The following is a 22,664-nucleotide window of genomic DNA, read 5'->3' as shown; positions in this document are numbered from 1 at the left end:
ACATTAGTGAGACTGAGTAGGTGTGCTTGGAAAATAGGCTGCTCTTCCCATAGGAAAGAGCATCCCATAAGTTGATTGTCTCCTAGTTTTATTTCTGAGTTGGCTGGTTTCAAATAAAAAGAGTTTTCCCACTGAAGAAAATGTAGCCCCATCTGTAAATGTATATTTAACCAATAGTATGCAGTGAAGTAAAAAAAAAAAAAAAAAAAAGTGGAAAATGATACTCTGACAGATATAGGTATATGACCAATCAGAATCCAGGAGCTACTCTTCAGATCTCTGTGGTGCAGGAAGAGTGGATCAAACTGTCTAGTTCAGTGGTCCTCACACTTTAGTGGACATCAGCATCAGCCCATCTGGGACCCCCCCCGACCAGAGTTTGTGACTCAGTGGTTCTGGGGTGGTGCCCCAGAGTTTGCCTTTCCAATAACTGTCCAGATCCTGCTGCTGCTGGTTTGAATCGCACCCTTTTGAGAATCACTGGTCTAATGCTTTTTTTTTTACCCTTTCTTGTAAAGCAGTCAAACCTTTTTTGCAGGTGAAATATCATTCTGATAAAGAAACAGAATAGAACCTGATCTGTGGTCAGGTCCTGGGGGTCTTGAGCTGCCCACCCCACCTGCTCTCCTCAAACCCCTGAGGAGACCCAGAGAGGACCTGGTTTTCATAGAATTATGCTACTTACAAAGTTGTAGATGACACACGTAATTGTCCTGGAGTTATGTACTCCAGGATTAGTACAGATAATGAAGAACCCATTTCTGGGTATATAGTCAAAGGAAGTGAAACCACTGTCTTGAAGAGATATCTGTACACCCATGTTCATTGCAGCATTATTCACGATAGCCAAGTCATGGAAGCAACCCACGTGTCTGTCAATGGATGAACGGATAAAGAAAATGTAGTTTTACACACACACACACACACACACACACGTACGTACGTACGTAATGGAATAGCATTCAGCCGTAAAGAAGAAGAAAATCCTGCCATCTGCAGCAGCATAGATGGACTCGGAGGGCATTATGCTAAGTCAAATAAGTCAGACAGAGAAAGACAAATACTGTATGTTCTCACATATATGTGGAATCTAAAAAAGCCAGACTCATGGACATAGTGTAGAATGGTGGTTGCCACAGGCTGGGGACTGGGGGAAATGGGGAGATGTTAGTCAAAGGGTCAGACTTCCATCTGTAATAAGTTCTGGGAATATACTGTACAGCATGGCGACTAGAATTAACAATACTGTATTATATACTTGAAAGTTGTTAAGAGAATAGCACTGAAATGTTATCACTACACACCAAAAAAACGGCAATTACGGTAAGGGAGTTGTTAACTAACCTTATCGTGGTAATCATGTCACAACATGTGTATCAAATCATCCTATTGCGCACCCTAAACTTATATGTGTTGTGTGTCAGTAATATCTCAATAAAGTCTTAAAGGGACACACACACACACATTGTCCTAAAAATCTAGCTTATCACTAAAAAGGGGGAGGGAGAAATCAAGCTTGAAGCTTGTTTATTCACTTCACCCTTTGTTTTCTAGATCTCGGCAATGTATTCATCAGTACATAAAAAAGGACAGCCAGGGAACAAATCAGGACAGTCACTCAAAGCACCAGAGTCCACCTATACCTCCATCCAAGGAGCCGCTCTGAGGTCGCCCTCTTCCTGTAACGATCTCTATGCTACTCTTAAAGACTTGGAGAAAATTCCCAACAGTGTCAGCACTCTTCCAGCAGCAGGGAGGCCCAACGGCGAGGAGCCCGAACCAGATTACGAAGCAATACAGACTCTAAACAGAGAGGAAGAGAAGGCTGCCCCGGAGACCAACAGCCACCACGGCCTTTTCCCAAAGGAGAATGACTACGAGAGCATCGGGGACCTGCAGCAATGCCGAGACATCACCAGGCTCTAGCAGCCCGGAAGACAACCCAGCTAGCATAGGACCAGCCGGCAGGGCCAGTGCTGTTGCAGAACACAAGAAGCAGTGTCAGCCACACTGCATATGCTGCTTCCGGAAAAGGAAGATGATTGGAGATGCTGAAACCGCTTCTCAGTTTGGAGAACAGTGAGGTACACACCCTACTGCCAGGGCACGGGCACACCCAAGCACACCTCCCTCATATACCCACACCCTCTGGAAGGATCCCAGCTGTCAGTGGTCTCACCCTCTTTGTGAAGAAAGCCACACAGTAAGGAAGAAAAGCACTCATCCGAAACCACCGCTCACCTGCCTGAAGCACTGCCACTCCCAGGGGCCGGGTTTCTCTCCCTCTCTCCCCTTTCTGCTGCCTGCTACTAACGGTAAAATGAATGGCTTTTTTCCCCTTGAAATCTTCCGATTTATAATGGTTCATTCCAAGGATATTCTCCCACCAGCCTGGCCTTTGCCTTCAACGTGGGTGTTTTCGATGGTAAGAAATTGTGGTTGCTGCTTCCCTACCGCTCCCCAGCCCTCTTCAAGCAGCTGCCCCTGGGAACCGGGACCGGCCAGTGGATAGGATTGGAGATGCCCCTTGAGCTTCTTAGCTCTTCATTCCTTCTGATTCGGGCAGTCCATGTCAGCAGCCTCTCCCGAAGTACTTGAAGTCATTGTTAGATGCTTTATTTTATTTTTATAGTCAAAATGGTTTTTTCCCCAGTATTTGAAACTCTTCAGAGCCTTCAGTGAATATCGTGGTACTTCCATACTTCTTTTAGCCCAGAGCTCATTCCTCCAAAACAGAGAGCCTTAATCTCTATGTTGGGACACAGACCACATGTTTGGATGGCAGCCACGGCTTCCATTTCCCAAGGGCTGTGAACGTGAATGTGTATTTCTGATGACCCCCACTGCCACACCAGCCGTGCGGGATTTCATACGTGAACTGCTCCCCTAAGGTAATCTATCTGAGATTAAAATATAGACATTTATTTTTGTTATATAAATTTATAAGGTATTTTATGTTTAATGCCTAATTTCTAGAAAGTGCCAGATAAAATGTATATTAACTATTTTGATTTGATGTACAATGATTTGTATTCTCATTTTGAAAAGACACCATAAAGCACATAAGCTGGATAATTATGAGTAGTTGTTACCTTTTTTCTAACCAAGTGTTGAAAACACTGAAGGTTTTTAAAGACTTGACTTTTCAAATGGTACTTGGAGCTCCTGGTCAAATCATCCGGCTCACTGGAGAAATAAGTGGAATAAACATAAATGATCATTTTCAATGGTTTGTGGTGGGAAGTACTGAAATATTTGACATGCTAAAAATGGAAGGAGGAACAAGATATGACTAGGGATGACTGTGAACAATTAACCTCGAGAAGGTATTATAATTTCATTAAGTTTTAGCTACTTTTTTAAGAAAAAGGTGATGAATTCTGCAGCCTGGTGCTTGCAAATGTAAATTGCCTATTGGGACTTTTTTTCCCCCTTCATTTTACAAAAATCAGTTGCTGAAATAACTCAGATTGAGAGCTCAGCCTGGTTTGAATTTAATCATCTCTCTAGATTTTATAAGGCCAACATTGGGAAGCTTGTTCACTTTTCATTTTAAAATGAACCTGGTTGAAGTGCTATTATGCAGTGTGGGCTACAGAAAAGGAGCTTTTCCTGCACTGCTAAAGAAAAATAAAAAGAGGCAATTATTCTGTACTGCTGTGACATCTGTGACTTTTCAGATTGAATAATCTTGCTGTTTTCACTCATTATGATAAAGAATGCAATTGGGAGGATGAAGCATCTTGAAAATTGTAGGGACCAGCTCCCGGGCATGTTTTTTTCCATTCCTTGCATTCATGGCTTGATTTTGTGACTGCTCTGTAATATGTTTCTGAAATTGTAAAGTAGCTCGGTTGGGGTAAATTGGTTGGTTGTCGTTATTTTTCAGTCAGCCTGGTCTCTCCCGTGAAGACTTCATGTGTATAAGCACAATCATCATTGATCAAAAGATCATGGCGGAATAACCTTGGATTAGGGAGAAGTTTATCAGGAAGGTGCAAGGCCCCATGCTCTCTGAATTCACATCCTTTGTAAGCGCTGGTTCGCCCAGTGAGTCTCATTGCTTAGTATGAATGAGTTTGACCCGACAATCTTGACTCTGTGGGGTTGCTTTGTATCTGGTGACAGCCATGTCACACTGCACACCTAGCATTGTGCCTGCTTCAGGCTTGTCCCTTATGAGCCCCTGATTGCTCAAAAGTTGTAATTCATGATGTCTTACTTATTGCCAGGGTAGTGGGTATGACCTCTAAAGGGTAAAACCACTTCTAGGTAGAGAAGCTCTTTATAAATAGTCATATCATCTTGAAATTTCATTATCAGAATTCCCACAGAAGTTTCAAAACCAAGGCTATGCCTTATGGCCATAAAGTATGCAATGAAATATCTCTCTTGACTTGAAAACCTGTGCTAAGAATAAGTTGTGATGTAAAGTATTGAAAGCAACTCTAAGGCCCTCCAGAACAAATCCTAAAAGAATAAGTGATAGCACAGTCCATGAGTGTTGCGGCGGGGGGGAGGGAGAAGCAGAATAAACTTCAGGAGATGGCTCTGCTCTTCAGGACACTGGGTAACTTACTGAAGTATATTTATTGATGTAGCATCAAGGTTTGGACCCTAAAGTACAGTATTTCATAAACTTCATCACTTTTTACTTTATTTGTTGAAAGTGTGTGCTGGAATCTTTGAGTTGGAAGCCTGTGGCTTCTTTTAAAAAACATTGCATCCTGAATTAAATGCTACATAGTTTAAATATATGAAAGGATATTATAAAAAAAAAGAGTTTACTATATCTTTAAAATGTTGACGCCCATATTATGTATGCATTCAACTATAATAACCTAGGTAGGTGAAATTTATACAAAAAGATAAAAATAAGTTTAGGAAATTTTTTTTGGCGTATAAATCAGAATTATAAACCTATCTTGCCTAAAAGTAGGATCTTTGTTTTTATTCAGATATTTTGAAAGTTTTGAAGAATTTTTTTGTCCTGCTTTTACTATTTCTCAAATATTGTCAGCAGGGAAGTGTAACCTGTTTTATATGAAATGTTTGAGGAATTTTTTTTTTTTTTTTTTTTTTTTTTTTTGCTGTACGCGGGCGTCTCACTGTTGTGGCCTCTCCCATTGTGGAGCACAGGCTCCGGACGTGCAGGCTCAGCGGCCATGGCTCACGGGCCCAGCCGCTCCGCGGCATGTGGGATCTTCCCGGACCGGGGCACGAACCCGTGTCCCCTGCATTGGCAGGCGGACTCTCAACCATTGCGCCACCAGGGAAGCCCTGAGGAAATTTTAAATTCTAGAAGAAAGTAATTTTTGCAAATATGTTTGCCACAAATTTTTTTTTCTTGCCCTGCATTAAATTACATCATTAGGGCTATGAAAGCTTTTAAGGGTACCACTCTTTGTGGGAAAAAGGCTAATTACTCATTTCTCTGCCCTTAAAATCCAAGAGTTAATTCTAATTGAATGCTAAATTAACAATAAGTAAACACAAAGAGCTGAAATTTAACCTCAGCATGTCACTAGATCTGTTTCTCATATTTGATTTTCATTTTTCGAATTAGAGCATTTACTTACTTTTACCAGTAACTATATAAAAAATATATATATATATATATGTTGTATATATATGATACACACACACATCCATATATACACACGTATATATATAAAGTTGCTCTGGTGCTTAATTAATTAGGGTACATCCTGTCATTTATTTTGAGTGTTTATCCTACTAGTGTAATGACTATTGTCATAAAAGCAGAATAGAAGAAACAGTTCTCCAATCATTTTCATTTGTAATTACAGGAAAACCATCTTAAGTTGCCCTCATTGAATTTTTCTAGTTAATGAATTCAGATTTTAAATTAGGTCCATCATTCTCTTAGCTGAAAAACAGTGGTACGTTTAAATAGTTTTATTCATGCAACTCCCTACATATTCAGCCTGACAAAAGGGAATGAAAATAGGTGTCCTCTTCAGACAGGCGTTTGAAGACAGATTTGGCCGAAGGCAACAAGAGCCCCGTGAGCCAGGATGGCGCCATGGCCAGGTTACCTGCCCACCGGGGGGCAGAAGCAGGGACCCGTTATTACATGAGGGCATTTTATTTCACTGTCTTCAAAAACCATGAGATTTTAGCACAGAATCAACAGGCAGTGGTGGAGGATGCGGTGCAGAAGAGCCACTCTGAGATGGTGATGTAACATGGCTAGAATCCCAGAGCCTCAGTTCAAGACTGACTTAGGATTTTGTAAATGCTCCTTGTAATAGTTGCCATGAGTCCATGTGTTCTAGTGATGCCATTCTTCTGAAAGTGTTGATCTCTGGTACCCAGCTAGCTTAGCTTTGGCTGCGGGAAGCACAGTAGGTACCCATGGTTATTTCCTGGAAATCTTGGCAGGCTTATTGTACTGTGTAACTGGGAAAAGTTAAAGTGTAATGTTTAGTGTTAATAAGTGACTGATGTGAAAGTAGGAACATGTGTCTATAATATCAAATATGGCTTTATTTGCAGTGAAGTCTAAATTTCTTGTCCTGTAGTAGTATTTTCTTGCTCTGTGTTGTACCTTTTCTTAAATACATTATTCCTGACAGTATCATTAGATGAGTTGTATACACTTAGAAAGTGGTTGACTAGAAGAGATCAATCCAGAAACTGTGTTAAATTAGAGTCTTCCTCTGGAATCACCATAGTAAATTAAATAAAATCATGGTCCGGAAGAGAACAAACATTCATAAAGGGGTTTTTTTTTCCCTACTGCTCATTTTAAAGTTGTGTTTACATCCAGTCTCTGATATTTATAAAGTATTTCATTGTTTTTCCAGGTTCTTCTTTTATTTAACTAAGAAATAGCAGTTCAGATTTTTCTTAATGCCAGATGAAATGAGAAATACAATTTTTGCTTAAAAAAGGCAATTTTTTTAAAAGCATTCAATTTGGTAATCATTTATCTTAATGCAGTTAGATTGGACTTTTCTTTGCTCGCCATTTATATATATACTATGGGTGTTTTTTAAAAAGTATTGTGCTCTGTCTCAGATCACCTTGTGTAATGGATTGTAAAGGTTGGTAATTGTCATTCCTCAGACTTCTGTATATTAAATTGGCAACAGTAAAATAGTTTAATGTCATTACCTCTTAAATATTGCATTGTATTAACACGCCTCATGTTTTCAGGGGGAGTTTGAAATATAACTAAACAAATAGGAATTTGCATTTCACTGTGCGTGCATTTTTTTCCTCATAAAAATAGTTTCCAAAAAAAGTGACATATTATCTGTTAGGTGGTCCCAATCATTTTCAAAGTACTCCTGTTACTCAAAAGTAATTCATGACAGTTAGCATCATTGTGACTCATTGTCTCAAAAAGTTCTGTGTAATGGTCAAATTGTCCAATTCACAAAAGAGTGGGAAAGTTGTTTTCAATATTGCGAGTGTTTAAACCTTCTGTCACCTTGCATAGCACCACCCCGGCCCCTCTGTGTCTGCTACTCCCAGTCCATTCCATTCCCTCTTTTCTAATACCAATTGCAATCTTCAGTATCACAGACCCGGCCTGGCAGCACGGAAACCGTTCCCCAGCACCTCCTGGCATGAAGACAGCTCTGCCCAGCTCACGTTTGGGCTATCTCGATAAGGCACAGATCCACCTGGGGAAGCAGATGCTGGGTGCTATTTGCCATGAACTTTGCTAAACCATGTACACTCTTGCCCACATCTTTCGTGAGAATGGTTGGCACTAAGGAGCCATGGAGAAGAACTTTTTAAAAATTCTGTTGAGGACTCAGACTCACAAATGCAGAAAAATGAGCGCTGTGCTCTAACCAGGTAAGCCCACAGGTCCCCTACAAGGTACTGAGATTGGAGGGAAATCCCTGGAACAGCAGACCAATAGCTACCCATAAAGTAGAAGGGCACTGATTATTTTGAGAGGGAAAAAACAAACAAACAAACAACTCTTTCCTGTAAGAATTAATCACTTCTAGAGTAAATTATGTGTAACATTTCTTAGCCATGTAGCTATTGCACCCCATCCCCTGAGAAACAGTGCTTATGAGTTATGTGAGTTATAAGTAGTTTGAGCTCCTCTCCAGGTCTCAAGGAAATGAGAACGTTCAAGCATCTAACTCTGGAGTTACCAGATGTTGAACATAACTTGGCCATTTATAGGCAAAATCCCTGATGTTTGGTGATGTTAGGTGATCCAGTGGCTGAGGGTCTCACGTTCTGCACACCTGAGGATCCAGGATGTGTTTAGTTGTGATTTTTTTAACCTTCACTCTCATCATAGCTTATTTGAATGGGTATTCTAGAGTGTAATATTTTTTTCCAAATTAACAGAACAGATATGTTCATTCTCATTATACATTTAATTCTTAAAAGCCTATCTAGTATATCAGTTAGGCACCCTTCACAGGACAGTTAAGGCTAAAACAGAGAGACCAGTCTTGTCCCCTGGAGCCTGCATTTCAGAACCGACTTGTTGCAATGTCTGGTTTTATTTTGTTTTGTTTGTTTTTTTAACTCAACAAGTGGGAAACAATGAGTGTAAACAAACTCTTTCCTTTTCCTTTTTTAAGCTTAAGGAGAAAAAGAAATGTAATTTTAGCTCCTCATTTAGGTAGTAAAGGCTTCCCTGACAGACAGCAGTGCCTTTCCCTAGGCGAAGAGACTAGAACCAAAGGCCTGAGTCGGTCTTTGAACATTCCTTTGACAAGTTTTTATGTATTTTTAATGTCAAACCCATAGATGAACCTGACAGGATGATCATGACCCATCCAGTAAGTGTGCTTGCTTTTTTCGCATTCATCCTTTTAAATATAAGCTTCTCTGTCTTTCCTGAGCCGCGCTCGAAACTTAACTCCTGTGGGCGCCTCCACGGCTGCCTCCTGACGTCCTGGAGATTTGGCGGCACCATCAGCAGTGCTTTGCTCTCAGGGAGAAGCTCGCGGAACGTGTTGGGAAAGTTGAATTTTACATCCACGTCAACAGGCGTTTGAAAGAGTCCTGTATGCCTCAGATTTTTGACCCTTTTTAAAATTTTTTCTTATTTTTTTTCTGAGTACCAACTACATATTTGATTCTCAGGGGGTGGGTAGGGCAGGAATTAGAAGTAAAATTTGAACTAAGTGATGTGGGAAAGACTTCCTGCCCCTGTGTGTGTGACTCTGGAAAATATTTTATTCCAGTGCCCTGCCTACCACTCTGAGTTTCTTGAGAAGCACACCATAAATGTATATAAGATTGAGAAAGAATATCTCAAAGACTTAAATTATTGTTTAGGTATTTTTTTCTTTGTAAACTCAGGAATAAACCTGGTTTGTGCATGGCAGAATATGGCTACCAAAGCTATAATTTCTAGGTATCTAGGTGCATTCTTTCAAATATATTTCATTCTAACTTTTTTAAAAACTGGGGAAAGAAACTCCTAGTAATGAAAAAACAAAACCAACAAGAGACTTCCATAAACTCTTTCTAGAAGAACATAGTATCAGTCTAACCTGTGCCCCAGAGTGTTTGTTTCTTGCCTATAGTATTTCAACAATTTTTATGGGAGAAAAAAATGCACGTTTTTATGTCTTGGAAAAATGAACTGAAGTACTGAATTAAATTCTCAGAGGGGACAATTTAGTTTAAAGAGAAGCATTGGTTTTGGAGATCAACTCATGGCTCTGTGGTCCCTGTTCCAGCACTGACTTTACTGTGTGACCTTGAGCAAATGATTAACTACTCTGTGCCTCAGTTTCTCCATATACAAAATGGGGATAATGATACCAACCATTGCCTACCTCATAGGGATGTTATGGGGACAAATGAGATAATATAAATAGAAATGCTTTGAATTCCGTAAGAAAGGTGCTATATAAGTTGAAATTGTGTTGTTTTTAGTGATCCAATTATTAATTATGTTTAGGGTTTAAATAATAGCAATACTGTTAGTCATGTTAAGAATAAGTTTCAACTTGATTCATATTTACAATTCTCTTCTGTGGCCAGATCTTGATCATTTATCCAGTAATGGTACCTAAGGAACTGAAATGGATATTTGTTTTCTGTGTATTTTTGCCCATAGTATTTCTATGCTGAATGTTCCCAAAAGGCTGGAGTTCAACTTGTCCTATCTTATAGTTTACATGTAATGAACCTTACTCAAGCTGTATATAAAAGTATAATTACATGTAAATAGCAGGTGCATTGTAATTAAAGGCACTTATCAACTTGTCTTTGTTCTTTTTTAATTGCAATAAAGTTGTTTTACATAAAAGCTTGTTAACATTCATTTACTATTTGGGAAGATAAAGAATGGCTCATTTACATGCCCTTAGGGCATCACCAGGGTTTGAGGGTTTTAACAACCAACTCACCACCTGGCAGGAAGGAGGTCGTGCCTGATGAGCAGGCTGTGCAGTGGAGTGATTAGAGTCACAGACTCTGCAGAAAAGGACCTGAGTTTGAGTCCCAGCCCCGTGGTGACTTTGAGGAAGCTGTGGGACTTCTCTGTACTTCTGTTTTCACCTAAGAAGTGAGGGATCGTAGTATAGAACCTACTAACAAGGTCGTCTTGGTCATCCCCAATGAGGGACTGAGCATGGCACTGGAAGATGCTAAATGCTCTGTAAATGCTAACAGACCCTTTTCACAAGCCTGGGAAAATGTTGGTGACATCTACCCACAGGGCCAGCCATTCCTGTGAAGAAATGCAAGCTGAGAGCAAATAATGCCCCAGGCCATGAGGAGAGCTCACCTGCTTGAGGGCAGAAAGGGGTGTAACCCAGCAGGAGGTCTCAGAGCAAGTGGCTTTGGTCAGCATCTGACCCTGGTTGCCCCTTTCCTAATCACCAAAGACAGACCTGGAGGCCAAAAGGTGAAGCGAGGGAGGGCTCTCTTTGGCATGCTCCTGTATCATTTGTGTTTGTGCCCCTCAACTCCAGGATACCCCCAAACCCACAAATTTCCTCTTATAAGACACCCCGGACCTGACGCCCACCCACCCCCCTGGGCCTTTCCCATGCTCCCTTCTTTGGCCCCTTCGCATCTGTGCAGTTATAAGTACTTACCCTGTTCCAAATTTGCCCTGGACTGACCTGCTTATTTCTAAGGAACCAATGCCTCCCTGTACAGTAAGTTACTATCCTCACTTAACTCCTAGACTATCGACGGTTTAAGGAGTTTGCTGCCTGTCACAGTCTTGGGCCCAAATCAACCTTAACGCACCCTTGACTCTCATGATGAACATTGCAAATCCATGCACCATGTCTGAGTCTGAGCTCACCCTGGGGCTTTGCTTTCTCGCACATGATGCAAAGTAATGATGGCAACCTCGAGGAAAAAGCAGGAAGAGCCAGACCATCTCTGTTTCAAACTCCTCCTTCATTTCTCACCACGTGGGGGAATTTCCTCTCCTTTCCCAGAGCTGTCCGGCCCAACGCCATTCTGTGTGCTGAGGCTCTCAGTTAAAAGTTTGTCCTGAGTCTTTGGATCACAGAATCAGGTTTCCCACCTGGGCTACCTGGGGAAACCGACTTTCTGGGGCTTAGCAATTTGGTCGATGTTCCGTCACTTATGGAATGGAGTAGTTTGGGCAGTCCTGCCGGAGGTGGGCTGCCAATTCTAGGACGTGTGTTCATGAAGGGGACTGGAAAATTCTGAGGCCCTAGTTAAGTTGAGCCAGACATACTCCACCCTTGTTTGCTATTGTTAAAAATCGTTCATTGGTCTACCTTTCTACCTCTGTGAAACTGCACTATGATCGTTTTTAATTATTTTAATGACACAGGACACTACTGTCCCTTAAAATCACCATTCTGAATATTTGCTCTCATCTAAGATGATTCTTAAAATCTCAAGGCTGGACCTTGAGGGCTCCAGAGCCAACTGTTTACCAGGCATCACATCTGTTTCCAAGATTTCTCCATCTGTGTGTCCTGATGTCATCTCAAATGTGATCATTCTGGAGCAGAGAGCATCTTTCCCAGCTGCACCCCTTGCCCTTTGAGGCACGGTTTAACTTCTAAGTGTTCCCCGTGGCATATACCACAGTTTCCTGCACACAGCAAGCATTAAATAAGTGTCTGATCTGATTTGAATTCTCATACCTCTCTATCATCCATAATCCTATGAGCCTCTCTTAGACTAGTGTTTATGAACTCTTAGGATTTTATACGTGAGCTCTTCTCCTCCCAAAAGCCTCTCTGTGACTGTGAATTTCTGAAGAGATGGCAGAGTGACAAGGTAGGGATGTCCTCTAAGTGAAACCAGCTCCAAAACTGATGGCCAGCGGAGGAGGGGAAACATCTGACTTGTAGATAAACAGCACCACAACCTGGCAGAGTTGTCTTCTAAAACAGAAAAGGCATTCAAAGCAAACAGCTTTAAATGCTCAAGTCCAAAATAAAAAAAATAATACGAGTTGCAACATCAAAGTAGAGAAACAAGATAACAGGAAAACAAAGGAAACCACAGAAAAACCACTTATTGATTCAGTCCATGAATTTTTACTGAGCACTTACTAAGTGCCAGGCCCTGAGAAGCAGCATAGAAGAAAGACAAACTCCTGCCTCATCGAGCTCACCTTCTGACAGCCCCAGGGCTTACCTTTAAATGCCTGACATGCACATTTAAATTCTCAGGGTGTTCACTATCTCAGTATCTCAGCTGGTTGCAGCAAGTCTCTGGAGATCCATGTTAGATACCAGGGTCCAGAAAGGCCTCTGTGAACAGTTTATAGTTAAGGTGAGACTGAAAGGGTAAGCCAGAAAGAGAGCGTTCCAGGCATGGGACAAACCAACTTCCATAGTGTCACCAGGATTATCCTTCTAAAAAGCAGGCCTGGTTTGGTAGGGAGAAAAGGAGAGACTTCCTGATGAGGTAATTATTAAGTACCTACTATTTCCTAGGCACTATTCTAGACTCTGAGGCTACCATAGTACATAAAAAAGACAAGAATTACTGTTCCAATGAAGCTTCTGTTCCAGTGAAGGAAGAAAAGAATGATTTATCAAAACAAATTCCAGATCATAAATGTGGTGAATGAAATAAATAAGATGGAATAAAGTAAACAAAATGAAACAGAGAGAAAGTAGTGGTTTGGGGGGGAGTGGTGGGGGGAGTGGGAAGGGATGACATGTTTTATCTTAAGTGAACAGGGAAGACCTGAATGACCAGGAGGAGCCATACAAGATTTGGGAAGAAAAACATTCCAGGAAAAGAAAATAGCAAGTGCAAAGGCCCTGGGGAGGAAAAGAGGCTGGTATGTTCCAGGACCACAAAGGAGGCTAGGGTGGCTATAGCACAGCAGTGGAGAGTAGTAAAAAGGGAAGTCTGAAAAGGTGGGGGGAGAGCCCATGCAGCTGAGTAGATTAACATACAGAATTGCCCTGTGATTCTTGGAGCAAAGAGAAACCATTGAAAGAGTATAAACAAAAATTTGGGGACAACTGGTTTTCCATATGAAGAATAACATAAAATGGGACTCTCAATTTCTACCATAAATGAAAATAAATTTCATATGAATTAGAGAGGCAATCATAAAGAACAAACGTAATAAAATAATAACCTATAACAATACAAACGTGCAGTTTCTCAGACTCAATTCTATATGTATTTAGTTGTATTAGCTCACTGGATCTCCAAAACAACTGCAGTGAGTTAAATACCCTTAAATACTTTTACCTGTACGAATGACCGAGCTGAAGCACAGAACTGTTGACTAAATTACCCAGCTTTTACTGGCAAAGATAAGATTTGAACTCAGTTTCACTGCAGGCCTGAGTTCTTAATCATAATGGTTCTATGGGAGATTTTTAATTATCGTTTAGAACCAAAGGATTTCTTAAGCAGCTGACCCTTGAACAATGTGGGGAGTTGGGGGTGATGCCTCCCACACAGTTGAAAATCTGAGTTATGTATATATTTATAGTCGGCCCTCCCCATCTGCGATTCCATGTCCTCAGATTCAACCAATTGTGGACCACATAGTACTGTAGTACCTATTTATTGAAAAAAATCTGCACGTAAGTGGACCCACGCAGTTCAAACCCGTGTTGTTCAAGGGTCAATTGTCCAGAAAAAGCACACATAATAATACCTTTTAAAGGACACTGATATGTCTGACTCTATAACTTTACAAAATTTCTTTGTAAAGGTTTAAATATATGCATCCGTGTAAGACGCAACATATGTAAGGACAGCATATGTTGTTTGCTGTTTTGTTCGCTGCCATATTCTCATTCCCCCACGAGTAGTGTGCACACAGTGGGAGCTCAGTAAACATGCATTGCAAAGAGGGATGATGGATGGGTGGAGGTTTGTGTGGGCCATTGTCCAGGCTCTATGCTAGGTGCTGGCAATACAAATGTGAATCAGACAGACTTCTCCATATCCCCTTGAGCTCTCAGCCTTGTGAGTGACGTAGGTAACATTTGCAGATACAATGGCAAGGAGCCGAGAGGCTTCAGTCTGAGGTACTTGGAGTTTGTACTAGAGGATGCTGAGACCAGTTTGGACAAGATGAGGGCTTGACCAGAGCAGAAGGAATAGGGAAAACAAAGATGCTAATTCTAGACAAAAATAGGTAGTAAAACAGAAGGGATCTGGTGATTGATGGGTCTAGGGGATTGGGGGCATAGAAGAAAACTCTTGGGTTTTTGGATAGATGATGGTAATATTAATGCACTAAATACAGAAGGAGAGGATTTGAAGGGGGATAAATAATGATTTCAGTTTGAGCTTTGAATACCCACATCTCCATTTCCACAACTAGTAGTGTAATATTTACCTATTGGTTTCATAATTAATCAATAATATTGCTCTGATGGGCTTCCCTGGTGGCGTAGTGTTTGAGAGTCCGCCTGCCAATGCAGGGGACACGGGTTCGTGCCCCGGTCCGGGAAGATCCCACATGCCGCGGAGCGGCTGGGCCCGTGAGCCATGGCCGCTGAGCCTGCGCGTCCGGAGCCTGTGCTTCACAACGGGAGGGGCCACAACAGTGAGAGGCCCGCGTACCGACCGCAAAAAAAAAAAAAAAAAAAGAAGAGATTTGCCGAAAACTCATAGTTCTCTTCCATCAACTTAGTTTACATTAACCCCAGCCCCAATGAATAAGTGTTATGTTACAATCACTGCCAGCGCTGGATGAAAGAATCTCCAGTCGCCTGAATGAAGACTATGGTAGTAACTGGGTAGAGGCTCAGGAGAGCCGAGAGCTGGCCGGCGGTTAGCAGCCAAGTAGAACTCACAGGGAATTCAAATCTCTCTACTGATCCGTCCAATAAGACCCAAGTAACAATTATTAAATTGAGGTAAAAATAATTTTCTCACAAATATATTCCCTACTCTCTTACTCATTACTCATTAATGACTGGGGAGCTTTTGAAAACTAAATGTTTTTAGTTCGGAGATTCTTGTTGTCAATTATGATTACTGTTAGCGTTTTTTTCTACGTAGTCTTCGATCCCGCGGTGCTTCTCGCTTCATTCTTTTCCATAACTAGTTGGATCCGGTGACCTTCAATTGTCCCTCGTGACTTTCACTTGCTTATCATCTACATCTTGTTATATGGGGAAGGGTAAAACTAACAGATTGACTGTTCCTCAGGAAAATGTTAAATATTCATATCCCTTGGCACGAGTGGTTTCCCACCGAGTCTTGGAAAAAGCAGCCGTGTGCACGTGGGGCTCTGCCTTGACTGACCTGAAGTAAATGCCCTTTCTCCCTGCCTTGAAGATGACTCGCACACCCAAGGCTCTGTGACCAGTCTGCACGATGTCAGCTACGGTCATGGTCATGCGCTTTTGAAATGTAACAAAACCGGCACTGGTATATAGTGGGAAGTCCCAGGTTGTCCCGAGGTTTCCGTGGAGTGTCGGGGCTCTGGGGACACCCCACTCCTCGTTAGACCATCCCTCTCTCTTTCTCCTTCACCCCAGCAGCTGTTCTCCTTCCTGTTCTTCCATGACCCAGACCCCACTTTTTTTTTTAACATCTTTATTGGAGTATAATTGCTTTACAATGGTGTGTTAGTTTCTGCTTTATAACAAAGTGAATCAGTTATACATATACATATGTTCCCATATCTCTTCCCTCTTGCGTCTCCCTCCCTCCCACCCTCCCTATCCCACCCCTCCAGGCGGTCACAAAGCACCAAGCCGATATCCCTGTGCCATGCGGCTGCTTCCCACTAGCTAGCTACCTTACGTTTGTTAGTGTATATATGTCCATGCCTCTCTCTTGCCCTGTCACAGACCCCACTTTTTAAATTTCCCTCGAAATCACTCACACAAAGCGCTTCTGAAGGTGACAGATGTCGCTGCAGGTGAAAGTTAGAACCGCATCTTAAGCATCTCAGCCACGCCGCAGGTGTTCCTCGCCCGTGTTCTTCCTCCCAACACTCTGGCCTCCCAATCTCCTCATTTGAACATGCTGTGCGATTGCGTTCTCCGCTCCCAGTGGAGCCCGAGGCCTTCCGTTACACGTTCCAAGACTAATTAATGGGCTCCCAGATACAAAAGATCATCTACTCTGGGGCTCCCTCTTTGCAGCAAAGATAGGCAGTAGTTTAACAGTTGGCTTCTTCTTTTCCACAGAACAGCCTGTGCTGAGCTGCATAACTGGGTCAACAAAGTAGCCACATCAAAGTAAGGCATTTAACCAACCCACTGAAACTGGATCTTTTTTTTAAAAAAAAAAAAAAAAAAAAAGAACCCAGACTGCACCATGTGGCCCCGGTAATAAATATCATTTAAGTCCTGTTATGTCCAGGGACATCTCTATGCACCTCTGCACACGGGTCCTTCACTCCCCACTCCTACTTCCCACCTCCACACACAGGGCCAGCTGAGCGCTGGCCAATTGATTCCATTCAATCTTTCATTCCTCAAATAATTACTGAGTGTTTAATGTGCCAGGCACCATATTTCCCTCTAAAAGCAGTGGGACTACAGTTGAAGAGAGTGGGGATTAGTGTCCGATTCCAAGTCAGCTTTTGAGAAATTAAATGCCATCCTGTGCGTCTGGGACATGATGATGAGGTAAGATTTCCACCACAATCAGCTTAGTCTAGAGTCTGGGTTACCTTGTCCCACCCCCCAAACCCGCCAGGCTCCACAAACAGAATATTAGAGCTAAAAGGAATCTCGAGCTCACCTAATTCATCTGCCTCCTTTTACCATGGAGGCCCAGAGGTTTAGTAAGGCAAAGTGATTTTCCTCTGAAGTTCCCCTTCGTAAGTCATACACAGCTCTTGGGAGGCACTGCAAGAAAGAGTCATGGGAGAGGCAGTGAGGGGAAGGGGGCATCTGCAGCCTGGCTTTGTGTCAAAGACCGGAATTCAAATCCCAATAATGCCACTTGTTTGCCATTTAACCTTTGTCAGGGTAACTTGCCCCTCTGTCTACCTCACCCTGCTCATCTCTAAAAATGGGACAACACTCACCTTAAGGAATTACATCAAATAATATTTATGAAACTGCCTGACATTTTTCTCCCAACACGTTTAGGCCTTTTTTTTCCTTCCTTCAGAGACCCTGTCCCTTTATACTGGAAAAAACAAAATGTGCCCATTTATCACCATCAAGACTCTTTTTTTTTTTTAATTTATTTATTTGGCTGCGTTGGGTCTCCGTTGCTGCACGTGGGCTTTCTCTAGTTGTGGCGAGCGGGGGCTACTCTTCGTTGTGGTGTGTGGGTTTCTCATTGCAGTGGCTTCTCTTGTTGCAGAGCACAGGCTCTAGGTATGCAGGCTTCAGTAGCTGTGGCACACAGGCTCAGTAGTTGTGGCTTGTGGGCTCAGTAGTTATGGTGCATGGGCTTAGTTGCTACACAACATGTGGGATCTTCCCAGACCAGGGCTTGAACCCAAGTCCCCTGCCTTGGCAGGCGGATTCTTAACCACTGTGCCACCAGGGAAGTCTCATCAATACTCTTTTTTTTTTTTTTTTTTTTTGCGTTACGCGGGCCTCTCACTGTTGTAGCCTCTCCCGTTGCAGAGCACAGGCTCCGGACGCGCAGGCTCAGCGGCCATGTCTCACACGCCCAGCCGCTCCGCGGCATGTGGGATCTTCCCGGACCGGGGCAAGAACCCGTGTCCCCTGCATCGGCAGGCGGACTCTCAACCACTGCGCCACCAGGGAAGCCCAGCCATCAAGACTCTTTTAATGACCTTTTTCCCTTCCCCCACCCAGGTCCTACACAAGCACTCACATAGACACACGTACACACACACACACACACACACACACACACTGACTCCCTCGCCACGGGCACGGGCCATCGTCCTGCTCCAAAGCACTCACAGTGGTGGCAGCCGCCCACCCCATGAGGGGCTCTCTGTTAACCTCAAGGTCTGGCTTAGGTTTCCAGCCACCACCTGCCGGGTCATACCCTCCCTGTCGGCGCCCGCAGGCCCAAGAGAGGGTGCAGCTCCAGACAGCACACCGGAGACGCTTCCTGTCTGGCTTTAATTAATTTCTTTGTTTCCCTTGAAAAGACATCTTTAGTTGTCTAATCCACACTGTGTTTTGGCTGCGGTACAAGCCTCTAATTCAGCTGCGGAAAGCGGTTCGCTTCTAACTTAGCGTTGGAGAGGTGAGAAGCAGCCCCCTTCTCCTGGAATCGGAGGCAGGAGCAGAGTGGTGGGCGGTGCTGGTACTTCTGAACCTACCAGGCAGGGTGTGGAGGGATTAGAGTTTCTCCATTTCTGGGTTCTCAACTCATTTAGAAATATTTAGAAAACAAACTGACAGAGTGCAATAATAAGATACTCCCTCATCAGTCCAGAATCGCCCAACTGATATACTGTGTGTGCGTTTTAGATCAAACAATGCAGGTAATAACAAGAAAGAACATGTCGGGGTCTTCCGGAAGACGGATCTAAGGGCCACCAGGGGGATCTTATCAACAGCTGTAGAAATTCAAGAAAGGGCTTGAGCCCTCTCAATGCTAAATACGGAAAGACCAGCTCCACAGATATGGCCATCACCTGGCAAGCATTCGGTTGATATTTGTTAAACGAATAAAGGAAAAAATGAATGGAAATGAGATAGCCACACTTCACCATTTTCATTCCTGTCATGTGTATTCTCGTGATCACACCTTATGAAAGACTCTTCTCAAAAACCTGAGTTAGATTCCTAGTCTCTATAACTCAAACCACGATTTCCTAACTGAATAGCAACTTGTACTTAATTCCTTCCCAAACTCGCTAGTAGCCCTCTCCCTTGACGGTGGCTTTCCGCCGGGCTCAGACACGATGGAGGTGGGGTGTCTATTTCCCTTTTCTTACCCAAATCTACTTCTCTTACTTTACCCCTACTTGCTACTTCAGGCCACTCCAGAGTCTGGGGAGAGGGAAAGCACAGGAAAGGAGGGTGAAAAGAAAAGAAGGAAAACACTTTTAACCTAGCGGCTTAGTTTCTCTGCCACGGCAGGCATCCACATTCTGGCTTTTTTTTTTTTTAACATCTTTATTGGAGTATAATTGCTTTACGATGGTGTGTTAGTTTCTGCTTTATAACAAAGTGAATCAGTTATACATATACATATGTATATTCCTTCTTGCGTCTCCCTCTCTCCCACCCTCCCTAGCCCACCCCTCTAGGTGGTCACAAAGCACCAAGCTGATCTCCCTGTGCTATGCGGCTGCTTCCCACTAGTTACCTATTTTATGTTTGGTAGTGTATATATGTCCATGCCACTCTCTCACTTTGTCCCAGCTTACCCTTCCCCCTCCCCATATCCTCAAGTCCATTCTCTAGTAGGTCTGTGTCTTTATTCCCATCTTACCCCTAGATTCTTCATGACCTTTTTTTTTTTTCTTATATTCCATCAGTGGGAACTTCAGAGATGGCCAAAGGGGACAGATATACTGCACCAGAGTCAGCCTCTCGTTCCTGGCATCAGTTCCTGCCCCCATTGCTAGCCCCCAGCCTCACACAAGGCTGAGTGAGGGCCCCAGTGGGCAGGTCTCCACGGCTGGGTTCTTTTTAATTGGTGTTCTTGGGTGCCTGTGGGCACACCCTCGTCCCTGTCCCACCCAGCAGTGCAAGTGCAGCCGCTGCCTCTCTCCTCACCTGCTCTCCAGATAGCTCCTCCAGCCTCCCAGCTTCTGGTTGTCAAGGTCAAGATCAGACCTGGTCTTTGGGGGGTCAGTTCCTCCCAGGGCCTCTCACTTCATTCACCACCCCACCACACCCCCCAGTGGCTGGGCCGAGATGGGTGTCTGAGGATCTGCCCCTCAGCCAGCCTTCGGCTCCAGCAGGAGAGGCCAGCCCACCCTTGCCATAGACCTTGCCAATCACTACTCTCAACTCCCCTCACCAAGCTTGGGGAGGGGTTAATAGTCCCTGCAGTGCACACAACAATGGCAAGAGAAGAGCCAAAGCACTTTATCCTCCTGAGGGTGCAGCTACTGCTGCTTTCCATTGCAAAATCCCTGGCTTTGTGTATTTCTGCAACATTCTAATGATGCAGAAAGAGGAAAAACTGGTTGCTCTGTCTGCTTCTCTGCAACCAGCATGGGGACTGCCACAGAACTGGAGTCAACTAGCCTGGCCTACCAGCTCCTCTCCTGCTGGCCGACATTCTGGTTCCAGCCTCTCAGTTAGATGCACAAAGGAGGACCCCTTAAAATTTGACCTTTTTCTTTCCCAAGTGGCTGGATTTCATCTGGATTCCTCACTTTGAACTGATATCCAATATGTGAAATTGAACAGTGGTGACTATCCATCTCTATCTCTAGTACTCTTCACAGCAAACAGACACTTCTAGAGAAAAAACAGGCAATTTAACTCTGCATTGAGTGCTGACTACATGCACACAAGGATGATACTGAACCCGATAGGCATCACGGGTGTGTGGTCAAACATCACTGCTACAAATGCATCCATCTCCCAGAGCAATGGTCCCTGAGGGCTATTCTCCTCGCCTGTTCTGTCTGTCCACACAGCCTTAGCTGGGGAGCCATCAGAAGCTGCATCTGCAACACAAACACAAATATTAGAAATTGGCTTAAGAATTTCATCTGGGTTGGGCTTAGATCTGCAGCATACAGCCTGCTATATCAGGATGGCAATCTCAACAAAAATCAAAGTGACCCTTAAAATCTTATTTTCTTACTCACCCTGGCAATTGGAAACCTATTTACACCAGTCTAAATTGATGTGGCATACCTCCCATAAGTTAATAAACTAAAAGGCAGACAAGAGGAAGTCAAAGGAGCCAGAGACAAAAACCAAGATTAGAAGACACTGGTCATTTTCTGGCTACCTAGCAACCAACAATCCTTCAGCTCCACTCCCACCACATACCACACTTATTTGAATCTGGTCTTCTTGTAGGAGATTTCTCATTGTGAATAGTGTGGCTAGATGGGAAGCCAAGCGGAAGAGCCAGATTCTTCCTCTACAGCTACGGGAATGGGTACGTGACCAATGAGATCAATCAGGGAGTTGAATCTCCAGCTGGTAACCCAAAGATGGAGGGAACAATTTGAGGTCAGATACTCTGGAGAAACAGGGTCGCACAATGTCCCAGACATTTCTATAGCATCCCCTTGTGTGCCTTCTCAGCGCTGAGGCCCCCGTGCTCCCTTGCTTCCTGATGGTCCTTCAGCCCAGATTTCAGCCCCTCAGCCAATCTCTGTGTCCTCAAGATACTCCCAAGGCAGAGTCAGCTCCCCTTGGTTGCCACCAAGAGTCCTGACAGACACAGTAGGAATCCACTCCTCACTTCATTCTTCCTACCGGCAAGGTCAAAAAGAACTGAAACTGGGCTTCCCTGGTGGCGCAGTGGTTGAGAGTCTGCCTGCCGTTGCAGGGGACACGGGTTCGTGCCCCGGTCCGGGAAGATCCCACATGCCGCGGAGCGGCTGGGCCCGTGAACCATGGTCACTGAGCCTGCACGTCCGGAGCCTGTTGCTCCGCAAGGGGAGAGGCCACAACACTGAGAGGCCCGCGTACCGCAAAAAAAAAAAAAAAAAAAAAGAGCTGAAACTAAAACCTGCTAAGTATCTTTTGAAAATACTCCGAGAATTTCAGTCTCCCAGCTCTCGGGATGCACAGTGGCTCATTTTCCCTATGTTGAAGCATTTGCTCCAGTCGTGTGTAGTTTGTTGAGTTGATGGCACTTAGCCCAGCAGCTTTGCTGTTATACTCGCAGAGGTCTTTTCAGTCATGTGTTCATTTATTTTTAAGCCACAATCGAAATAAGGTAGAAACAGCCCCCATCTCCTTTCCACAGAATCAGAGAGGTTAGGACAGAGAAAACTTTAGAGATGCTCTAATCCAACATCCCCTTTTTACAAACTAAGCAGAACTTTCTTCTTGGGAAAAGTAAGGAGATTCTCTATGAAGACTTAGCCTTTGTTCCAAAGTTATTCACGCCTTAAACCAGGATTAAAAAACAATTTCCTTTTCTTCACACTGTGGGGTGTGTCTCAAGCTTAATTAGAGTCATTTTTTCTAAGAATCCTAGGGTTACGTTACCTAGAGTGCGTGTATACAGGCACATCATTTTTCACTTAATTACTGAACTGGTCTCTTAACTGGGCTTTTTTTTTTTTTTTTTTTGCGGTACGCGGGCCTCTCACTGTTGTGGCCTCTCCCGTTGCGGAGCACAGGCTCCGGATGTGCAGGCTCAGCGGCCATGGCTCACGGGCCCAGCCG

General features: G+C 43.5%; 1 protein-coding gene across 11 annotated transcripts in view; it reads left to right on the top strand.

Moving 5' to 3' along the window:
• Window positions 1-10,223, top strand: part of PAG1 (phosphoprotein membrane anchor with glycosphingolipid microdomains 1) — a 143,430-nt gene extending 133,207 nt beyond the window's left edge. For 9 of the 11 annotated variants that reach the window (XM_060128026.1, XM_060128028.1, XM_060128030.1 and 6 more), the window contains 2 exons: window positions 1,555-2,891; window positions 7,547-10,223. In XM_060128026.1, coding sequence (XP_059984009.1) covers window positions 1,555-1,926 — 372 coding nt within the window. In that variant the 3' untranslated portion in view covers window positions 1,927-2,891; window positions 7,547-10,223. Of the gene's footprint in view, window positions 1-1,554; window positions 2,955-7,546 lie in introns of those variants that run through there. The other 2 variants (XM_060128023.1, XM_060128024.1) reach the window with 2 other exon arrangements.
• The last annotated feature ends 12,441 nt before the right edge of the window (window positions 10,224-22,664 follow it).

Source organism: Lagenorhynchus albirostris, chromosome 17 (assembly GCF_949774975.1).
Source record: "Lagenorhynchus albirostris chromosome 17, mLagAlb1.1, whole genome shotgun sequence".
NCBI lineage: Eukaryota > Metazoa > Chordata > Mammalia > Artiodactyla > Delphinidae > Lagenorhynchus > Lagenorhynchus albirostris.
This window is presented reverse-complemented; position numbering and strand designations above follow the sequence as displayed.